Raw genomic sequence first — 18561 nt, 5'->3', positions numbered from 1 at the left:
TTTTCAGCAAGATGCTTAATGTCGTAAAGTCGATAAACCGTGCGAAAACACCTGTTCGCACTTATATGAAGTGAGATAATTTATTTTCTAACGCCATTTCACTAATTTTATCAATTTTCAAAGAAAACAAGTGAGCGCAACCACCAATTTTGATGTCGTTGATCACACTTTTGACGCGGTTGTTGTGGGAGCAGGAGGAGCCGGTTTGAGAGCTGCGATGGGACTCTCCGAAGGTGGAATGAAAACTGCCGTCATTACGAAGCTTTTCCCCACAAGATCGCACACAGTCGCGGCTCAAGGAGGTGAGCCGCTCAAAGTATACGAACAGAATTTAAATTTTGATTTTTAGGTGTGAACGCCGCTTTGGGAAATATGAATCCAGATAACTGGCGCTGGCACTTCTACGACACTGTAAAAGGGTCCGATTGGCTTGGAGATCAAGACGCGATTCACTATATGACTCGAGAAGCCGAAAGAGCTATTATTGAACTTGAAAATTACGGTCAATAAGATTCTCTAACATTAAAAAACAACAATTTTCTTGCAGGAATGCCTTTCTCGCGTACAACAGACGGAAAAATTTATCAACGGGCTTTTGGAGGTCAATCTAATGATTTCGGTCGTGGAGGACAGGCTCACCGTACTTGCTGTGTGGCCGATAGAACTGGACACTCACTTCTTCATACCCTCTACGGTGCATCTCTTCAATACGACTGTAATTATTTTGTCGAGTATTTCGCTTTGGATTTGATTATGGATAAGGGAAAATGCATTGGCGTCGTTGCACTGGACATTGAAACTGGACAGATTCATCGTTTCCGCGCAAAGAACACTGTCCTCGCCACCGGAGGCTATGGAAGAGCTTACTTCTCGTGTACATCTGCTCACACTTGTACTGGTGATGGAACCGCTCTTACCGCTCGTGCAGGTATTCGTAATTCTGATATGGAGTTTGTTCAATTCCATCCAACTGGAATCTACGGAGTTGGATGTTTGATCACCGAAGGATCACGAGGAGAGGGTGGATATTTGGTCAATTCGCAAGGAGAACGATTTATGGAAAGATATGCACCGAATGCCAAGGATTTAGCGTCAAGAGATGTTGTTTCAAGAGCCATGACTATGGAAATTAATGAAGGAAGAGGAGTCGGACCAAACAAAGATCATATTTACCTTCAATTGCATCATCTTCCAGCTGAACAGCTTCAACAACGATTGCCAGGTACGTGATATTAGTGTTTTCAATTGTTAATAATTTTCTTTCAGGAATCTCGGAAACCGCTCAAATCTTTGCTGGTGTGGATGTAACCAAAGAGCCGATTCCAGTCATTCCAACTGTTCACTACAACATGGGAGGAGTTCCTACGAATTACAAGGGACAAGTTCTCGATTTCACACCTGAAGGAGGAGATAAAGTGATTCCAGGACTCTATGCCGCTGGTGAATGTGCAGCACATTCAGTTCATGGAGCAAATCGTCTCGGAGCAAATTCCCTTCTAGATTTGGTTATCTTTGGAAGATCTTGCGCTCTCACGTTAGTTTCATTTATCTGAACAGGTTTAAACTAAAGATTTCAGTATCCTTAATGAGAACAAACCAGGAGATTCAATCCCGGAGCTTCCGGTAAATTGTGAAGAGAAATCGTGTGACAATTTGAACGGACTTTTGCACTCAAAAGGAGATATTTCATCTATCGAATTAAGACAAAAGATGCAAATGACAATGCAGAAACATGCTGCTGTTTTCAGACGGGGCGATCTTTTGAAGGTAAGTAAATACAGATTTATTCTATTTTCAAAAAATATTGGATATTTTCAGGAAGGAGTCGATAAAATGTCCTCCATCTACAAAGAGCAACAAAATTTGAAGGCGTGTGCCGACTCTGGAAAAGTATGGAATTCGGAGCTTGTCGAAACTCTCGAGCTTCAGAATTTGCTTATCAACGCCAATCAAACCATCGTCGCCGCCGAAAATCGCACTGAATCTCGTGGAGCCCACGCTCGTGATGATTTCCAAGAAAGAATTGACGAATATGACTACAGCAATCCACTTGAGGGACAGCAGAAAAAACCGTTTGATCAGCACTGGCGCAAGCATTCCATCATCGGTATCGATACGAAAACTGGAGCTGTTGATTTGACATACCGCCCAGTTATCGACAAAACTCTCGATAAATCTGAAACCGACTGGGTTCCACCAAAGGTCCGATCGTATTAATTCGTTGTTTTGTTCTTCTTTGTTCACATAATTGTGTTCGAGCTGTATGTTTTTTTCTTTTGTGTGAAATTTATTTGTTTCCTGATTAGAATAAAGTTTATTGAATTTAATAATATATCAATTTAAGCTTATTTAAGATTTATTTCTGGTTTTCAATCCACAAATATTTGCAAATGTTCTTCAAAATATGAAATGTGCAAGTGCGCTCCATGGAAAATCTCTATTTTACGTCATTGTATGAAGGAGTGTTGGAACAAAATTATTCCGAATTCGTTTTGCTTTAATCTTTTTGTATTTTTATAACTGAATTTGATTTTTAATTATTACATAATTAACCATGGACGGAATGATTGCAATGCTCCCTGCTCCACTGCAGAAACTATCGTCGCATATTGATTTTCAAGGACAGAAAGTCGCCGAGAGAACTTACCAGGTAACAAACCACAATTGATTGACTGAAATTACATAAAATAAAGCAATAAAATTTAGGTAATCCTCACTATTGCTGGAATTATTGGCTTCCTCGTTGGATTCTGGACTCAACAGCTTTCATATGCCATGTTCACAGTGCTGGGAGCATCTGCGTTCACAGCTCTCATCATTCTTCCACCATGGCCATTCCTCTTCAGAAAGAACCCGATTGTGGTGAGAAAAAGTTACAGAAATCGTATAAAATGTTTTAATTTTCAGTGGCACACACCTGCGGAACCACAAGAATCTGGAGACAAGAAAAAGGAGACAAAGAAGACGAAATAAATCGGCAATGATGCAAAAACTAAAGAAAAACGTTTTACTCGGGATCTGGTCAAATATTTATTTTAAATTAAATTATTTATGAGCTCTTCTTCATTTTTCTGTGTGATATAAGAATCATCTTCTGAACCATAATAAATTCATTTTCAATCTACAACGATTTTAATATTTTATTGACGTTTTAATGCGACACATTTTACTTTTTTATTCTGAAGTCTTGAATCCTCCTATCCTACTCCCCGTTCAACAGAAATGTACCGCGCTGGAGCGGTTTTACTCCGCGGGGCAACTCGCACGCGGCTTCTTGCCGCTGCTTCAGCACATCAAAGCTTTGCCACATTTTCTCAAAGAAATCAATCGATTTTAATGATGAAATCTATGGAATTAGCAGGAAATTCAGGAGAAAGGAGGTTTTATTCCACTCATGACGATCCAATCGCTGTGGATGACTCATTGGAACTGTACAAAGATTTGGTAAGTTTTTTAGAATTTCAGTCATTAAAAGACGATTTTAATTGATTTTCAGGGAGGAATGTCACCGATTCAAGTGCCAGCCGATATGCCAAATGTCCCAATGTTAGCTATCAATCGATATCCACTATTTCCAGGATTTATCAAGAAAGTTGATGTGAGATTAGATAACGTATTTGGCGGAAAACTGAAAATTAAAATTTCAGATCGTGAAAGATGACAATTTAAAAGCACTGATCAGGCGACAGCTTTCACTGAAACAGCCGTATGCTGGAGTTTTTGTGAAGAGAGACGATGAGTATGTAGTTTTTGAATGGATCTCTTCTTGACTTAAAAATGGAACAATCGCCGAAAAACTAGTCATGTGTTGATATACGGAGCTCGTGTACTCCCCGAGGAAATGCTTTTACAGTTTTTGCCTGATATTTTTGATTTGGAACCATTTTTGTTATTGGAATCATCAAATAACAGAAAAAAATCAATCTTCTATATACCGACTATAACTTCTAAAAAATTTATACACTTTTTCAAAATTGTTTTGTATTTTTTTCAATTTTGCAACAAAAAATGGATTAAAATTGCTGAATTATTTTTGAATTCCCGCGCAAATTAGTATATTTTTTTCCAGAAACAAAGAAGAAACGATCACATCTCTATCAGAAGTCTACCCAACTGGTTCTTTCGTTCAAATTATCGAAGTCCGTGATCAGGGAAGTGTTCTTGAGCTGGTACTCAGTGCTCATCGAAGAATTCGTGCTCTTGAACCAATTGACGAAATTACACCGAAAAATGAGACTCCATTGAATGGAAGACGTGCTCGTGGAAAGCGTGCAGCATCAGCAACATCACCACTCACTCCACCACCATCACCACCTCCACTTGCACCTTCAGTGGCTTCAGTGGCTCCAGAAATTTCAGCAACAGAAGAGAAAGAAGAGAAGACAACACCACCATCAGCAACTGGAGAAAAACAGAAAAAAGGAATTATTATGGTTCGAACCGAGAATGTTGTTGCAGAGCCAGTGCCCAAGAATAATGAAACGAAGGCTACGATGATGGCCATTGTGCAGACGATTCGGTAATATCAAGTTGCGATTATTTAGCCATTTGTACCTCAATATTACGATACCCGGTCTCGACACGACAAACTTATTGTAATCTAAAAAGGATATATCCCTTTGAAGAGTACTGTAACTTCAAATATTCGTTGCTCGGAAATTTTCATCGATTATCATAAATTCTCGTTGAAAATTATATACATAAGATTAAAAAAAAATCGCAAAGTTCGAAAATAAAATCTGTGTCATTACATTTATAAAAAACTTGTGTGTATTGTGTGAAAAGCTATGAGAAATCGACGAAAATTCCGAAAAAAACAATAGTTTGAAATTAAAGTAATCTTTAAAGGCGCACACTTTTTTGAATAACAGGAGAAATGCGACCGGGTACAATAAAATGTATATTAATCATTTTGAATCGAAAATACGGAAATAATCTGCAAAATGTTATGTATTTTACAATGGCCAAAAGTAAAATCGAAAAAAAAAACGAAAAAGATTGTAGTAAAATTATTGAAAAAAGGATAAAACTATAAATTCAACAAAAACTGTGTATATTTCGAGAAAAAAATATAGAAAATTTGCATTTTTTCCCCTGCAAATTGAAAAAAACCTTGATTCCGAAAGTTATTTTTTGATTTTATGAGTTTCCAATTTCCTAAATTCAAATATTATTTCAGAGATGTAGTACAATTCAATCAACTCTTCGGTCAACAAATCAATCTTCTACTTCATCCATCTCAAAATGTAATCGATAATCCAGTTTATCTATGTGATCTTGTTGCAACTCTTGTACAATCTGCAGAAACAAAAGATCTTCAGGAAATGATGGATGAAATTGATGTAAATTTAAATTTAAATTTTTTTAAATGAAAATAATTATATTATTTTTTTAGGTTTCAAAGCGACTCAAAATTGCTCTTCTTCTGATTCAAAAGGAGAAAGCAGTTGCCAAATTGAAGTATGATATCAATAAAGATGTTGAGAAGAAGGTTCAGGATCATCATAGGAAATACTTGCTCAATGAGCAATTGAAAGTAATCAAAAAGGAGTTGGGAATTGAAAAGGATGAGAAGACGACTATTATTGAGAAAATTGATGAAAGAATCAAAACATTGGCAGTTCCAGAATATGCATTGAAAGTTATTAACGAAGAAAAGACAAAGTTGCAGTTTTTGGATCCGCATTCCAGTGAATTTAGTGTCACGAGGTAGATATTGAAAATTATATTAGTTTTATAGAAAAATATATATATGCATTTAAAAGGCTAAAAATGCTCGGAAAAGTAAACTTTTTTCCAATTTTCCAATCGAATTTTTTTTCGAATTCTTTTTCCAAAAATCAAAATTTCTCCAAAAGCTTCCGGATTGTTTATGAAGTGTTCAGAAACCAGCTCCTGGATGTCGTGAAAAATTGAAATGTTTTTTTTTATCGAAAAGTTGACAATTCGACATTTCAATTTAAAAAAATTTCAATTTTCCGGAATATAAAAAAAAATAATAGTTCAGAAATTTTAAACTTTTTTATTAAAACCCCAAAAAATTGTTTAAAATTAAACGAAAACTCCAACTTTCTAAATTTCTATTATTCACTTTTGGTTAATCTATTTATTTTAATTTTCTTCAAAATGAGAACTACAGGATCGACGACCAGGAACTCCGCCCACTCCTTTTGATTGGTTCGCCGATTGGTCTTACAGTTCTCGTTTTGAAAGAAATTCAAAACTGAAAAATATCATTTTTAAGTGCATTTTTTCCTGAATGTCAGACTATTTTAAATGTTTTAAAGCAAAAAAAAAATTGAGTTCCGTTTTTTTTCAGAAACTACCTGGAATGGTTGACATCAGTACCCTGGGGACTTACATCACCCGAGAATCGTCGTCTTTCAGTTGCAAAGAAAGCTCTTGATGAAGGACATTATGGAATGAAAGATGTTAAAGAACGAATTATGGAGTTTATTGCAGTCAATTTACTTCGAAAATCAATTGGTGGAAAGATTCTATGCTTCCATGGACCACCTGGAGTTGGAAAAACTTCTATTGCGAAATCAATTGCGACTGCCTTGAATCGAGAGGTTCAGTTTTTTTTCCTAAACTTTCTCTTGTTAAAATTAAATCTAACATTTGCAGTATTTCCGTTTCTCAGTTGGTGGAATGACTGATGTGGCAGAAATCAAGGGACATCGTCGTACATATGTCGGTGCAATGCCTGGAAAAATGATTCAATGCATGAAGAAAGTGAAAACTGAGAATCCTCTTGTTCTTATCGATGAAGTCGACAAAATCGGCGGAGCTGGATTCCATGGAGATCCCGCATCGGCACTTTTGGAACTTCTTGATCCAGAACAAAATGCGAATTTTAATGATCATTTCTTGGATGTTCCAGTTGATTTGTCTAGGTTTGAAGATGCTTCTCCTCTTGGTTCTATAATTTTATTTCTAATTTTCAGAGTTTTGTTCATTTGCACGGCAAACGAGATTTCAAAAATCCCGGGACCACTTCGTGATCGAATGGAAATGATTGATGTTAGCGGTTATTTAGCCGAGGAAAAAGTTGAAATTGCTCATCAACATCTCATTCCTCAACTCAGAAAAGACACATCTCTCGCCACAGAACAACTGAAAATTGAAGATTCTGCGTTGGAAGAGCTCATTAAGCATTACTGTCGTGAATCTGGAGTCAGAAATTTACAGCAACATATTGAAAGAGTATGTTTTGGTAAAAACAGGACGATCCGCGAGACCCGAAGAACTCGGGGGATGTCCAATTGGGGGGATTACCAACTCGGGGGATTGGCCCCGCCCACATAACCGTGGCTTGCAATACGCCCATTTCTGCAACTGCCGCACGGTTTTAAAACTGTATTTTTCTCAATAGAGCGAGAATTAACAAGAAAAAATAATTTTTAAACCGTGCGGCAGTTGCAGAAATGGGCGTATTGCAAGCCACGGTTCTGTGGGCGGGGCCAATCCCCCGAGTTGGTAATCCCCCAATTGGACATCCCCCGAGTTCTTCGGGTCTCAGATCCGCGCCTCGAGTTGATTGTTCTGTTTCGACAATTATATTTAGATTGCTTATAGAAATTACCTTTTTTTTCCAGATTTTCCGTAAAGCAGCTCTTCAAATTGCTGAACAACAAAACGAGGATGAGGAGCCAGCCGAAAAAGCAACAACTGCTATCACTGAAAACTCAGAAGCCGAACCAATCACCTCTACATCATCTGCAGATTGTTTAAAATCTTCAGCCGAACAAATTGTAGTTTGCACAGAAAACTTGCAAAAGTTCGTTGGAAGACCCAAATTCACATCAGATCGAATGTATGAAGTAACACCGCCTGGAGTAAGCGAAAAAACTGTTTTAAAAACTTAATTCACGTTCCGTTCAGGTGATAATGGGTCTCGCATGGACAGCAATGGGTGGATCTGCACTTTATATTGAAACTGTATTGAAACGACCTGTTGATTTGACAAATGATAAGGATGGAAGTATTGAAACAACTGGAAATTTAGGAGATGTAATGAAAGAAAGTGTTCGAACAGCGTTGACTGTTGCAAAAGGAATTCTTGCAAGAGAGCAACCCGATAACAAATTCTTCGATAAAGCACATATTCATATTCATGTACCCGAAGTGAGCTTAATCTTGAAATAATTTCAACTAACCAATTCCATTTTTCTAGGGAGCAACACCAAAAGACGGACCATCTGCAGGAGTAACTCTTGTCTCAAGTCTTCTTTCACTCGCTTTAGACCGACCTGTTGTGCAGGACATGGCGATGACTGGTGAAATTTCATTAACCGGAAAAGTGCTGCCAGTTGGTGGAATTCGGGAAAAAGTGATCGCGGTGGGTCCTCTGTTCTTTTTTCGTTCAAAAATTTCATTTTTTTTCAGGCTCGCCGTGTCGGAGCAAAACGAGTCTTCCTTCCAAATGAGAATCGTCGAGACTTTGATGATTTACCAGAATTCATGAAATCAGAGTTGGATATTCGATTCGTTTCGCATTATGATGAGCTCTACGAGCATCTCTTCCAATAATACGTGTCCCTTTCTTTCACCCCCAGTTAATACCTTTCAGATAGATTTTGTTGATTCACCTAATCCATTTTTTCTTGTTTTGTTATTTTAAAAACGTTTTGAAAAGAAAAAAGTTCAGGCTATAAACATTTTCCTACTTTTATTTTTGTTTTTTTTTTAATTTTAATAATCTCAAGTTGTTTGATCTTTTCAAATATTTTTCATTTAAATTCTAAATAATATTCTCTTTATTTAAAAACCATTATTTTCAGCTTTAGAAATGGCAATTATCGAAGAAATTTTCGAGGATGAAGAGGATCAGATAACAAAAGTGGATTCATTGAAAAAAGAAGGAAATAATTTCTTTGCGAATGGAGAATTCGAAAAGGCGAATGAAAAATATCAGGTATTGGAATGTTTTGCAAACGTGCGGCGCGGTTTGAAGCTTGTCGATTTACGCAGGATTTTGTACTACACGTGGACAAGTATTAATTCAATTTTCATATAATTTTATAGTAAAGAAAACAATAATTTGAAAAACAAAAATTTTGATTTTTAAAAATATCGAAAAATTACAAACAAGAATTTTAGCTGAAAACTACACAATCATCTCAAAAAAAATCCCCACTTGTCCGAGTGTAGTACAAAATTCTTCGTAAATCTACATGCATACAACGCGCCGCAGACTTGCAAAATTAACGGCTTGATCGGTCTATTTCGACAGTATACAATTGAAATTTTTCCAGGAAGCCATTGCCTCGTGCCCTCCAACATCCACAGAAGTACAATCGATTCTTCTTTCAAATTCAGCAGCTGCACTTATCAAGTTAAGAAAATGGGAATCTGCTGTGGAAGCTGCGTCGAAATCAATTGAGGTACTGAAGAGAGCATGAAATATTACACAGACGCGAAATTTTCCCAATTTCGACCACAAAATACGGCCTTGTCACTAAAATTTGGCGTTAAAATGAATAAAAGTTTGCAGCTTTAAGTATTTCTGAAATTTCCAACAAAAATTTCGATTTTCATTTTTCCTGAAAATCAAAAAGAAAAGGGTTTTGAAAATTGACAAAAAAATCCTTTTCTTTATCAAATTTTGTTTACTTTTACGAAAAAAACATCAGGAAACACATAATTATCTTCTACAAGAGGAAAAATTGGCAAAATTTTAAGATATTTTTCAAAAAATTAAAAAAAAATCGAAATGTCGGAAAACTAATTTCTCATAAATCGAAAACCCGGCTCCTATAGTTGGAAACTACAGTAATCCTCAAAAGGCGTCCTTTTGCATTTAACAAACGGTTTTCGTGTTGAGACCCTTAGATAGCAAAATTTTGCGACTTACTATTAGCTAGTTAGCTTGAAACAAATAAAATCAATTTTCAGATTGGAGCAACCAACGAGAAAGCACTGGAACGACGGGCGTTTGCATACTCGAATATGTCAGAAAAGTATGAGAATTCTATTGAAGATTATAAACAGTTACAGGTATCGATTTTGGTAGATTTCTTTTTGAAATTAGAAGTAAACTTTTTCCAGGAATCTCTTCCAAAACGCCGCGTCGAACTTGATCGGAAAATCGCTGAAATCAATGAGAAAATTAATAATCGAAATGAGGCGATGAAAGCCGATGTGATGGAAAAACTGAAGGGTTTCGGAAATTTCTGTCTATCGCCGTTTGGGCTCTCGACAGACAGTTTTGAGATGGTCCCGAATGGAAATGGAGGATTTTCGGTTCAAATGAAAGGTGCTACGAATAAACAAGAAGGTGCAAGTCAGGAAAAGAAAGAAGAGGAAAATGCATAATTGGCCGACATTCTTTGAATTTTCTGTACATTTTCTATCTGCATTCCGGTTAATAGTCTTCTTGCTTTCAATTTCGTGATTTTAAAGATTAAAATGAACATTTCTATTTGTATTCGTGAAATTTTAATCGCTCACACTAAAATGTTCTCTGGTCTCGAAAAGATCGAAACTTTAAGGCTACCGTATCAGGGATGGAGGGGATCTACAAAAGGGTCATTCCTAAATATATGATAACTCATCTTTTGAAATGAAATTATATCGTTTACTACAATGTAACTACATATAAAATGCAGTTTCGTTCTGTTCATATGTAGTTTGATCTCTGATCTTTGAACTCTCTTTTCTCTAGTTCTGTAGATGTATTGTACTGGGAGTTTATGGAATAACGTTATAAGATATAAAAACACTTTGAATATTCAAAAAAGTCAATTTATTTCCATAGAAAGAGAGCTATTAGGTTGCCTGCTCCACACTTGGCTTCTGCGGATTCTTGAACTCGTTGATCTCAGCCTCCTCCCAATCGTACGGGAATTCCTGTAATTATGATAAATGATAACACTTTTATTGTGTGAAAGACATACATTTTTGCCACTGAAGAGAATCGCGTTGGTGAGAAGTCCGTAGATTTCTGTGTAGTTCGGAGTGTCGGTGAATGAAAGTTTGTCAACCTGAAAAAGAATGGATTGTTAGGGGAAAAGTTGCAAAGGAGTTGCCTACTATTTGCATAATGTCGACGAATTCTGGTGGAAGACCTCCGAGCATTTCACGCATTTGAAGACCATTTCGGCACAACTTTTGATAGTCATGCACTTCTTTTGGTTTCTGGAAAAGGATACATAGAGAAGGGCTTTGATATATGTCAAAAATGCATTTACACCTACTTCGCCGTGCAAAGTTATATGCAAAGGAGGATTTCCAGGCAGGCGTCAGGCAGGCAGTCATGTGCCAAAGCCTGAAACCGCCTGCCTCCCGTAAAAGCCCAAGGGTATAGTGATGCCGTTCTTTGATGCAAAGTTACTTTCAGAGACATTCTTCGATTGCATTTGGAGCCATATTCTACTCAACAAGTCTTACCTTCAAATGAGCCCACGGAAGACATCCCTTAACCAGCTCAACACTCATATAGAACCACATTTCCAAGTCTTCCATTCTTGAGAATTCCACTTTCGAATATGCGGCACGTGGCATATGACGAAGACTTCCCACGTATTTCCATGGATGAGCTGACGGAGGTTTCAGTGTTCCATCCTTAATCATGTACTGATGAGCAAATCCAAAGTCGAGAATATAGATCTGAAATTAGGAATTTGAATTTGAAATTTGAAAAAAAAAGTTTATGCGTTTACATTTCTTAAATCAGATTGATTGTCACCAGTGTATCTTCCAATTGCAAATACGGACGGAGCAACGTTGCGATGGATGAATCCCATCTGAAAATCAAGAAAGTTGAAATAATTAAAGTTAGATTTCTCACTCGATGAAGCTCTTCAAGACCTTTCAAGCATTGTTGGGCAACACTCAATCCGCATGCAACCGTTAGTTTTCCAGTTGGCTGGTTTTTGCGCAGAGCCTGAAAAATAGGCTTTGCATACTGTCGAGGTGAAAAGCAGGCGCTTTCGCTTCCCTGTGTGCAATTGGTCTTGATGACCTGTCTCTTGCTCTTTTCATTAGTTGCCAATACCCTGTGCAACTGGTAAGACTTGCCGGCGAGAGGCGAGGGCGGGATTCCTGCCATGTAGAATCTTCTAGTCATGTACCTACCCTCAAACTTTTTCCACAAAGGGTGATTGCAATCCAGTTGTACTCCTTCTCATTTCCTTTCTCAAACAGTCTGAAAATAAAAGATTTTGTAATCTTTTTTTGAAATCTCTCCAGCTTACTTGCAAAATTGTTTGCATTGGTTTTTCTTCTCAACTGTCAACAAGACGAAAAGCTCGAATTGGAGCATCTTGATGGCCTCCGTCTTTCTTTCAACCTGAAAATTGTAAACTCGGTTGGCAGTTTTTTCGTGTTACAGAAATATTGAAACTTATAGAATGTTGGGAAATTGCGTACTCCTTTGCCTGCCTACCGCCTTATTTTCACTTAGACTAGGTCCTACGAGGACCTAGACCGTATCAAATGTGGCAGGCATACCACCAAAAACCATACATTGACACGCCGATAGGCACACCTGAAACATCGTACCTTAACGGCTGCCATCTTCTTCTTCTTTTGCACATGCTCCGCCACGTAGATTGTATTGAATCCTTTATCCGATTGAATTGCTTTCACCACTTTCCAATTCTTTCCAATTGCATCTCCCTAGAAAAAGCGTCGATTTCTCAAACCATAATAAAGAAAACCTGAACATCTGAACGAACCGGTTTCATTTTCTTCAAATCCGTTTGAACATTCGCTTGTTCATCAAACTCAGGGAGTTGTGGGCAAACGCGATCTTCCTCCGTAATGTTACGATCTTCCATTTCGTTATCTTTTTTGAGCCGAGACTTTTCTGTTCTTATCCGACGACGCAATTGTTCGCAATGCGAAATTCAAACTGATTGGTTTTCAATTTTTCTTGGAAGTTTTTCTTTGTTTATCATTTCACAATCAAGGCCGAACACGTGGCCGTGGGGAATTTTTAGAAAGTCAATTATTTGAAATGTATTTTATTTCCAACAAAATTAGAGTTTTTTAAACTTCAAAATGAACGAATGTGGACATTGCTCGGTGAAAATTGGCGAGGAGTCGGCTATTCTGGCAAATGGAAAAGTAAGATTTTCTCGAAATTTTATTCGAAAGCTGACAGTCAAAGGTGAAGTAGCTCCAATTAGAAAATTGTTGGAACTACTCCCGTCGTGTGACTTTTCATAAGTCTTTTGAATACAGTTTTATTTTGTTTCGAAAAGTGTTAGTTACACAGTTTTTGTCACTTTTTTGGAAGTTGTCGCTCAAAAAAAGGTTTTTCTTCATACTATTATAATAATAATAATAATTTGAGCATGCGACAGCTCCATAATTTTCACAAAAAGTGACAAAAGCTCAGTAATTGGCATTTTTTGACTCGAAATTGACTCGAATTCCAAACATTTGTTAAAAGTTTTACTATATATATTTGATCATCTGGCACCATAAAAGTAATTTACACTTCTCAATTTAATAAAATACAACGGATTTTCTTATTTCGAAATCATCAAAATATGAACAAGGAGCTAGTTTTTTATTCTCGGTTTGAAAGTTTAGCCCGTTTAACCCATCTAAATCACAAGTTAACCCCAAATTTCAGGTCTGGCACGTGAATCATCTGCTTTGCGATCTGTGCAAATGCCGTATCAATGACGGGGAGAGGTATTTCATTTAAATATTAATAGTTTTACATTAATCAATTCCAGGTGTGTTCCACAGAATGGAGTGATCCTGTGCTCCGAGTGCCATATCAAGACGACTCGTCCTATTTGCAAAGGTATCTAAAGCTTCCGAAACTTCAGAAACCCTATAAATATCCAGGTTGTGGCGAGTTCATCAAGACCAACTTTTGTGAGGCGCTGAATTCCACGTGGCATCCCACTTGCTTCCAATGTTCTGTGTAATATACCTATTTCCGTTTTAATTCAGTTAATATTTCATTTTCAGGTGCCAGAAGCCATTAAAAGTAGATTTCCATCAACTTCCGAATCGAATGTGTGTCCATTCTGATTGTTTCTGGGATCTTCAGCTTCGGATGATTGTTGCAAAGGATTTGCCAAAATGAATCCAGATTGTTCACAAAACCGAACAGTTTCTGGAGACTTACATATGTATTAGCCTTGTTTTGAAAGAAATGAATTTTCATTTTTAGTCAAGTTTTTAACAAGCTAAAAATGTTCAAATTGGGAAAACACGTTTTTGTTACGTTTTTTACTACACGGAACTGATTTTGGTGATCCAAAAGACATAACATCAAAATTTTCGGAGTTTATTAAGCACGGGAAATGTTGGAATTTGCCCGGTTCAATCATAATAATAATAATAAATTGTTCAGAAAAATTATTGATAAACAAGACAATTAAAACACCACATACAGACTTTTATCAATTTTTCATAGACTTTGAGACACGACAAGGCACTACAGATTGATTTCCAATTTCTATTTTTCTTCATATTTTTTCATAGAATTTACTTCCTTTTCATGATAGTTATTGGAAAACTTTGAATCGAATGTTTTTGGGTTAGAAATTTACAAAAAGGTTTTCCCGTAAAGGTCCGACTCTACAAAAAATTACTACAACTATTATATCAACTTCAAAACAGTTATTTTATTAGTCAACAAAACGAAATTTAATTTATTAGAGTTCATCCTTTGATTCCATTGGCAAAAGTGTTGGCCCTGCATCAAATCGATCAGCAGCTTCATCATTTTCCTGAAAATTAAATTATCTTTTATTTGAAACTTTTTTTAAAGCAAAACAGTTCTCCACAAACCTTATAAGAAACAATTCCGTCATTATCAAAATCCAAAATCCATCCAATTCCAGGATCTCTCTTTCGTCCCTTTTCTTTTGTTTTCTTATCATTGATAAGTTTCTCATCTCGATCCATAATTTTCAGCCATTCAACTTCTGTCACAATTCCATCTCCATTCACATCGAAATATCTGGAATGTTTTTAATTTATCTATGTAAAATAAGTTTCTGAAATAAAAATCTCCAGTAATTTGAGAATCCATCAAATAATAAATATGCATAACCTACTTGATATAATAACCAGCAGCAGTGACATTGTCAATATCCTCATTCTTCCATGTCTTTCCAAATTCTTTTTTCATTTTCTTTTGGAAATCTTGAACCTCTTTATTTGTCAACTGTTCATCCTCATTCAAATCCAAAAATTTAAACTGAATCTCTGGGGTGTATGGCTTGATCTCGACCATTTCAATGTTAAAAATCAGCCAGTTTTCATCATTCGGTATATTTTTCCACACCTTGCTCTTGCTCTTTCTGCTCATACGATATGGTACACGGACTTTTCGAAGCTCTTCTGCACACATTCCTTTCAGACCCTGGAAATAAAAATAGATATTTGACTGTTTTTTTTTTCTGAAAGTGAACTTTCAATGGTTGTGATTTCACTTCAAATATTCAAAAAATAGGTTTTTCAAATAAAATTTTCGAGAGAATCAGCATTTTGCTTTTTATAGAATTGATTAAAATCTGCGTTTGGCATGGTTTCAGGCTATAGTCTGGTAGGCACACAAGTAAGTAGGCAGGTATGGTGAGGCATATTCAGGCAAACATTGACAGGTAGGCAAGTGTATAGGCAGGTATGTAAAAAGGCAATCGCATAGGCAGGTGAACGCAGAGGCAAACACAGCTTTAGACTTTGCGTGGGCATGGCTAGGCAAGTAGGTAGGCAGGCACGTAGGCAGGCACGTAGGCAGAGGTAGGATCTTAGATAGGCAAGCTAGGTCAGCGCGCATCTTGGCAAGTTTTCAGGCTTTGGAACAACTTTGCCTAACTTGAGGCATAGGTAAGTTTGTAGGCTGCCTTCCTCGAGCCTAAATGCTGCGTTTGCTTGTTTGTTTATATTATTGGTACATTTTCATTTTTTAAACTGGCGGCCGTGGTGGAAAATTTACAAAACAAAAAATTGTTCCATCAATCATTTCATTTTTCTCAAGAAAACAAGCAAAGTAGGTTACTTGTCAAGAATAACTATTTCGAACGAACATAAACAGGGAAACCGGTTTACTCAACTTTAGCCAAACCGGAGAACACATAAAACCTGGTGCTAAGCATTCAAATACCGTATTTCCTCTATTAGTTTTCACCCCTTTGCTCAACTTTGGCAGCTCATATTTCATTTTGTTTTGAACCTTTAAATAATTAATAAACTACAAACTATAGAAAAATATCTCACAAAAATTTTATCAGTTTACAACTTTTCTATAGAACAAACGACTACTGAGATATGATTTGTAAAAGTTGAGCAAAGGGATTCAAAACTAATATAGGAAATACGGTAGAATATTTAAAATGCTCACCTTATCAAGTCCTGGCATAATCATTCCAGTTCCAAGTTGAATTGTGACTGGACCAGTTCCATATGTTTGATATACTTTTTTGTTATCTTCTGTGAACACCTGGAAATTGAAATCAAAAATGTTTTCAGAAGTGTGCATTTGTTACCTTGTAATGGAAAGTTACAAAGTCCAGTCGTTTTGCTTGTTGAGGGCACTTGGCTGGCACAAACGTTTTTTCGATCTGAAAACTTGACTGTTGTTTTTGAAAGAAGTTGAGTCGCACTGGAAATGCAGTTATTTTGAATCATTAAAATCAAATTTGCAGGTATCAAAACCTTACATTTATTTTTTTTTAATTTAGTTATGTGATGGAAACACAGATGTTTTTGGAAAAAGGGGTAAGTTGTGTCCCGGGTAGTACCTAGTTACAATAAGTAGGAAACTCCAAGTAAGCGTAATTATACACATAAAACTCACCTTAATATCCAATGGACCACCATTATCCATCTCCTCTAAATGTCTAATTTGAGCTGAGCTCATCGGAGCTCCTTCTCCTCGAATTTCAATTACAGGAATATTTTCATCAAGTCCTCCTCCACCAGTTGGCTGCCTTCTCCCACCTACATTCTTCGAGGATGCTCCATTGTTCAGACCACCAAGAACTGGAAAAAAACTTCAAATACAAATTTAATCTGAAATTCAGTAGAGGCCCGTGAATTCGCATTTTTTGCAAATTGTACACACAGGGCAACTTAGTAAGCAGATTTTCTAGAAAATTTTTAAAAACTTGTGAAAAATTAGAAACTTTTCCACCCATCAAAATACTTTGGGAAACACAATTAATGACCTGAATAATTTTAAGATCTACTGTTCCAAGTTCAAAGTTCTCCAGAAATTTTCTATATGGACTCATTCATAAGGTTTCCTATCAAATGACAGGTTCTATATATAGATAGTCCACAAAATATTCAATTATTGAGCAATTTTTGAACGGCCTCAATATGAATTTTGGGTTTTTTTGGGTCCGATTGGCTAAAGTGATTTTCAAGTAGTAGACTGTACATTCTCAATCAGTGCTGCATCCCATTGGTCAACTTTGGTTGCTCATATCTCAGTTGTCTTTTGTTTAGTGAAAAAAATTTCAACTGAAGAAATAATTTCTAATTCTTTTTCTATAGTTTTGTAATTAATTTTAATTGATATCTACAAAATGAATTGAGATATACCGTTTCAAAATGGAGCAAATTTAAATTTCTGTCGGTTGGTAGACATATTCCTTGGATAAAAAAAAGCTACCTTGTGAAGTTAGTAGAACTAAGAATATGAATAAAGGTGTCATATGGTGAAATACGAGTGGACTGTATGAGACAGTGACAACCACTTATTATAATACAAGAATATGGAGGATATGTATTCCTTTCCACAGACACAAGAGATTCCGAGACACAAAGGAAAGTGACTGAACATGACGACCTTGTTCAATTCCGAGTGACCCGAGCGGGAAGACGAACGGTATTAGAGGGTCATTATGTAGAGAAAAATGGAGAAGAGGTTGTGAGAATTTGGATTTCGGAAAAATTGATTTGTAGATTTCCAAAACATTGTAACAACTAAAAAGCAACTTTCTCGTAGTTTTATAATATTTTTTGGAACTTTATGTTTATTCAACTGAATATTAGTTACTTTTCCTATCAAACAAATATTTCTCGATAGTTTCTAGAGCTAATTAGAAATTTCTGGAACTTTCCGAAACTTTCTGTATACTTTTCAATTGTAAATACCTTATTTCATCTATTAACCTTGTATACAAGACGCATCTTAATTTGTTGCGTAATTTTATAAACAAAATCAAGCTTTTACAACAACTTTTGATTCAAGTTTGAAAAAAAAATAGTAAAATTTCCAGGAAACATATCGAAAAGACAAATCTCCTCCGTAACAACAAGACATTCATCAGAGGATACATAATAAGTCATTCTGTGTAAATAGAATAAAAATTCACTTTTTGAACATCCTTAAGTTAAACCGAAGTTGCGCATTAAACATACTCAATTTTTCAAATAAAAATTTTTAAAAACATTTTTACATATGTTTCCAATTGCAATTATCATTATTTTCATCTTTTCAGCATGATATTCCACTTTCTGTGCCTGCCAAAAAAAGTTTTTCCGAGTCCGCAAATGCGCGTCACACACGGTGTTTGCGTACATTGTCGTCTGTTTTTCTGTTTTTTCAGCTTGCTCGCTTTTGCTCACATTTCATTG

General features: G+C 36.2%; 7 protein-coding genes and 3 non-coding genes across 10 annotated transcripts; 8 read left to right on the top strand and 2 right to left on the bottom strand.

Moving 5' to 3' along the window:
* The first annotated feature begins 7 nt into the window (after window positions 1-7).
* Window positions 8-2325, top strand: sdha-2 (Succinate dehydrogenase [ubiquinone] flavoprotein subunit, mitochondrial). The gene is made up of 7 exons (NM_060397.8): window positions 8-70; window positions 124-302; window positions 350-502; window positions 548-1222; window positions 1267-1534; window positions 1578-1767; window positions 1819-2325. Exons 1-7 carry the CDS (start codon window positions 12-14, stop codon window positions 2215-2217), a joined length of 1923 nt encoding a protein of 640 aa, NP_492798.1. The 5' UTR covers window positions 8-11; the 3' UTR covers window positions 2218-2325.
* Window positions 2326-2546: 221 nt separating this feature from the next.
* spcs-1 (Signal peptidase complex subunit 1) lies at window positions 2547-3123 on the top strand. The gene is made up of 3 exons (NM_060396.6): window positions 2547-2650; window positions 2707-2862; window positions 2908-3123. Exons 1-3 carry the CDS (start codon window positions 2555-2557, stop codon window positions 2971-2973), a joined length of 318 nt encoding a protein of 105 aa, NP_492797.1. The 5' UTR covers window positions 2547-2554; the 3' UTR covers window positions 2974-3123.
* Window positions 3124-3220: 97 nt separating this feature from the next.
* On the top strand, window positions 3221-8673 carry lonp-1 (Lon protease homolog, mitochondrial). Its single transcript, NM_060395.8, has 13 exons — window positions 3221-3444; window positions 3497-3598; window positions 3648-3739; window positions 4070-4519; window positions 5180-5342; window positions 5396-5709; window positions 6320-6572; window positions 6628-6896; window positions 6948-7206; window positions 7599-7838; window positions 7885-8127; window positions 8177-8341; window positions 8389-8673. The coding sequence occupies exons 1-13, from the start codon at window positions 3223-3225 to the stop codon at window positions 8530-8532; spliced, it is 2916 nt and encodes a 971-aa protein (NP_492796.1). The 5' UTR covers window positions 3221-3222; the 3' UTR covers window positions 8533-8673.
* Window positions 8674-8783: 110 nt separating this feature from the next.
* On the top strand, window positions 8784-10427 carry ttc-1 (TPR_REGION domain-containing protein). The gene is made up of 4 exons (NM_060394.6): window positions 8784-8917; window positions 9258-9386; window positions 9898-9999; window positions 10051-10427. The coding sequence occupies exons 1-4, from the start codon at window positions 8792-8794 to the stop codon at window positions 10315-10317; spliced, it is 624 nt and encodes a 207-aa protein (NP_492795.1). The 5' UTR covers window positions 8784-8791; the 3' UTR covers window positions 10318-10427.
* A 303-nt stretch (window positions 10428-10730) lies between these two features.
* Window positions 10731-12858, bottom strand: C34B2.3 (Protein kinase domain-containing protein). Its single transcript, NM_060393.6, has 10 exons — window positions 12681-12858; window positions 12505-12621; window positions 12198-12292; window positions 12079-12148; window positions 11792-11887; window positions 11664-11747; window positions 11392-11610; window positions 11035-11139; window positions 10899-10985; window positions 10731-10851 (listed from the first exon to the last, which is right to left on the bottom strand). The coding sequence occupies exons 1-10, from the start codon at window positions 12780-12782 to the stop codon at window positions 10771-10773; spliced, it is 1056 nt and encodes a 351-aa protein (NP_492794.2). The 5' UTR covers window positions 12783-12858; the 3' UTR covers window positions 10731-10770.
* C34B2.12 lies at window positions 10973-11114 on the top strand. The gene has a single exon (NR_050517.1). It is a non-coding gene; the product is annotated as an Unclassified non-coding RNA C34B2.12 (non-coding RNA).
* On the top strand, window positions 11181-11312 carry C34B2.13. Its single transcript, NR_050516.1, has one exon. It is a non-coding gene; the product is annotated as an Unclassified non-coding RNA C34B2.13 (non-coding RNA).
* Window positions 12859-12980: 122 nt separating the features above from the next.
* C34B2.4 (LIM zinc-binding domain-containing protein) lies at window positions 12981-14177 on the top strand. Its single transcript, NM_060392.3, has 5 exons — window positions 12981-13071; window positions 13586-13647; window positions 13692-13762; window positions 13807-13885; window positions 13933-14177. The coding sequence occupies exons 1-5, from the start codon at window positions 13006-13008 to the stop codon at window positions 14048-14050; spliced, it is 396 nt and encodes a 131-aa protein (NP_492793.1). The 5' UTR covers window positions 12981-13005; the 3' UTR covers window positions 14051-14177.
* Window positions 14178-14237: 60 nt separating this feature from the next.
* fkb-7 (peptidylprolyl isomerase) lies at window positions 14238-17787 on the bottom strand. Its single transcript, NM_060391.4, has 7 exons — window positions 17594-17787; window positions 16775-16959; window positions 16464-16538; window positions 16319-16417; window positions 15030-15337; window positions 14761-14932; window positions 14238-14699 (listed from the first exon to the last, which is right to left on the bottom strand). Exons 1-7 carry the CDS (start codon window positions 17634-17636, stop codon window positions 14625-14627), a joined length of 957 nt encoding a protein of 318 aa, NP_492792.1. The 5' UTR covers window positions 17637-17787; the 3' UTR covers window positions 14238-14624.
* Window positions 15578-15727, top strand: B0511.15. Its single transcript, NR_050515.1, has one exon. It is a non-coding gene; the product is annotated as an Unclassified non-coding RNA B0511.15 (non-coding RNA).
* Window positions 17788-18561: the final 774 nt, after the last annotated feature.

The sequence above is a fragment of the Caenorhabditis elegans genome, chromosome I (genome assembly GCF_000002985.6).
Source record: "Caenorhabditis elegans chromosome I".
NCBI lineage: Eukaryota > Metazoa > Nematoda > Chromadorea > Rhabditida > Rhabditidae > Caenorhabditis > Caenorhabditis elegans.
The sequence above is the reverse complement of the archived record's forward strand: the minus strand, read 5'-3'. Positions and strand labels throughout refer to the sequence as shown.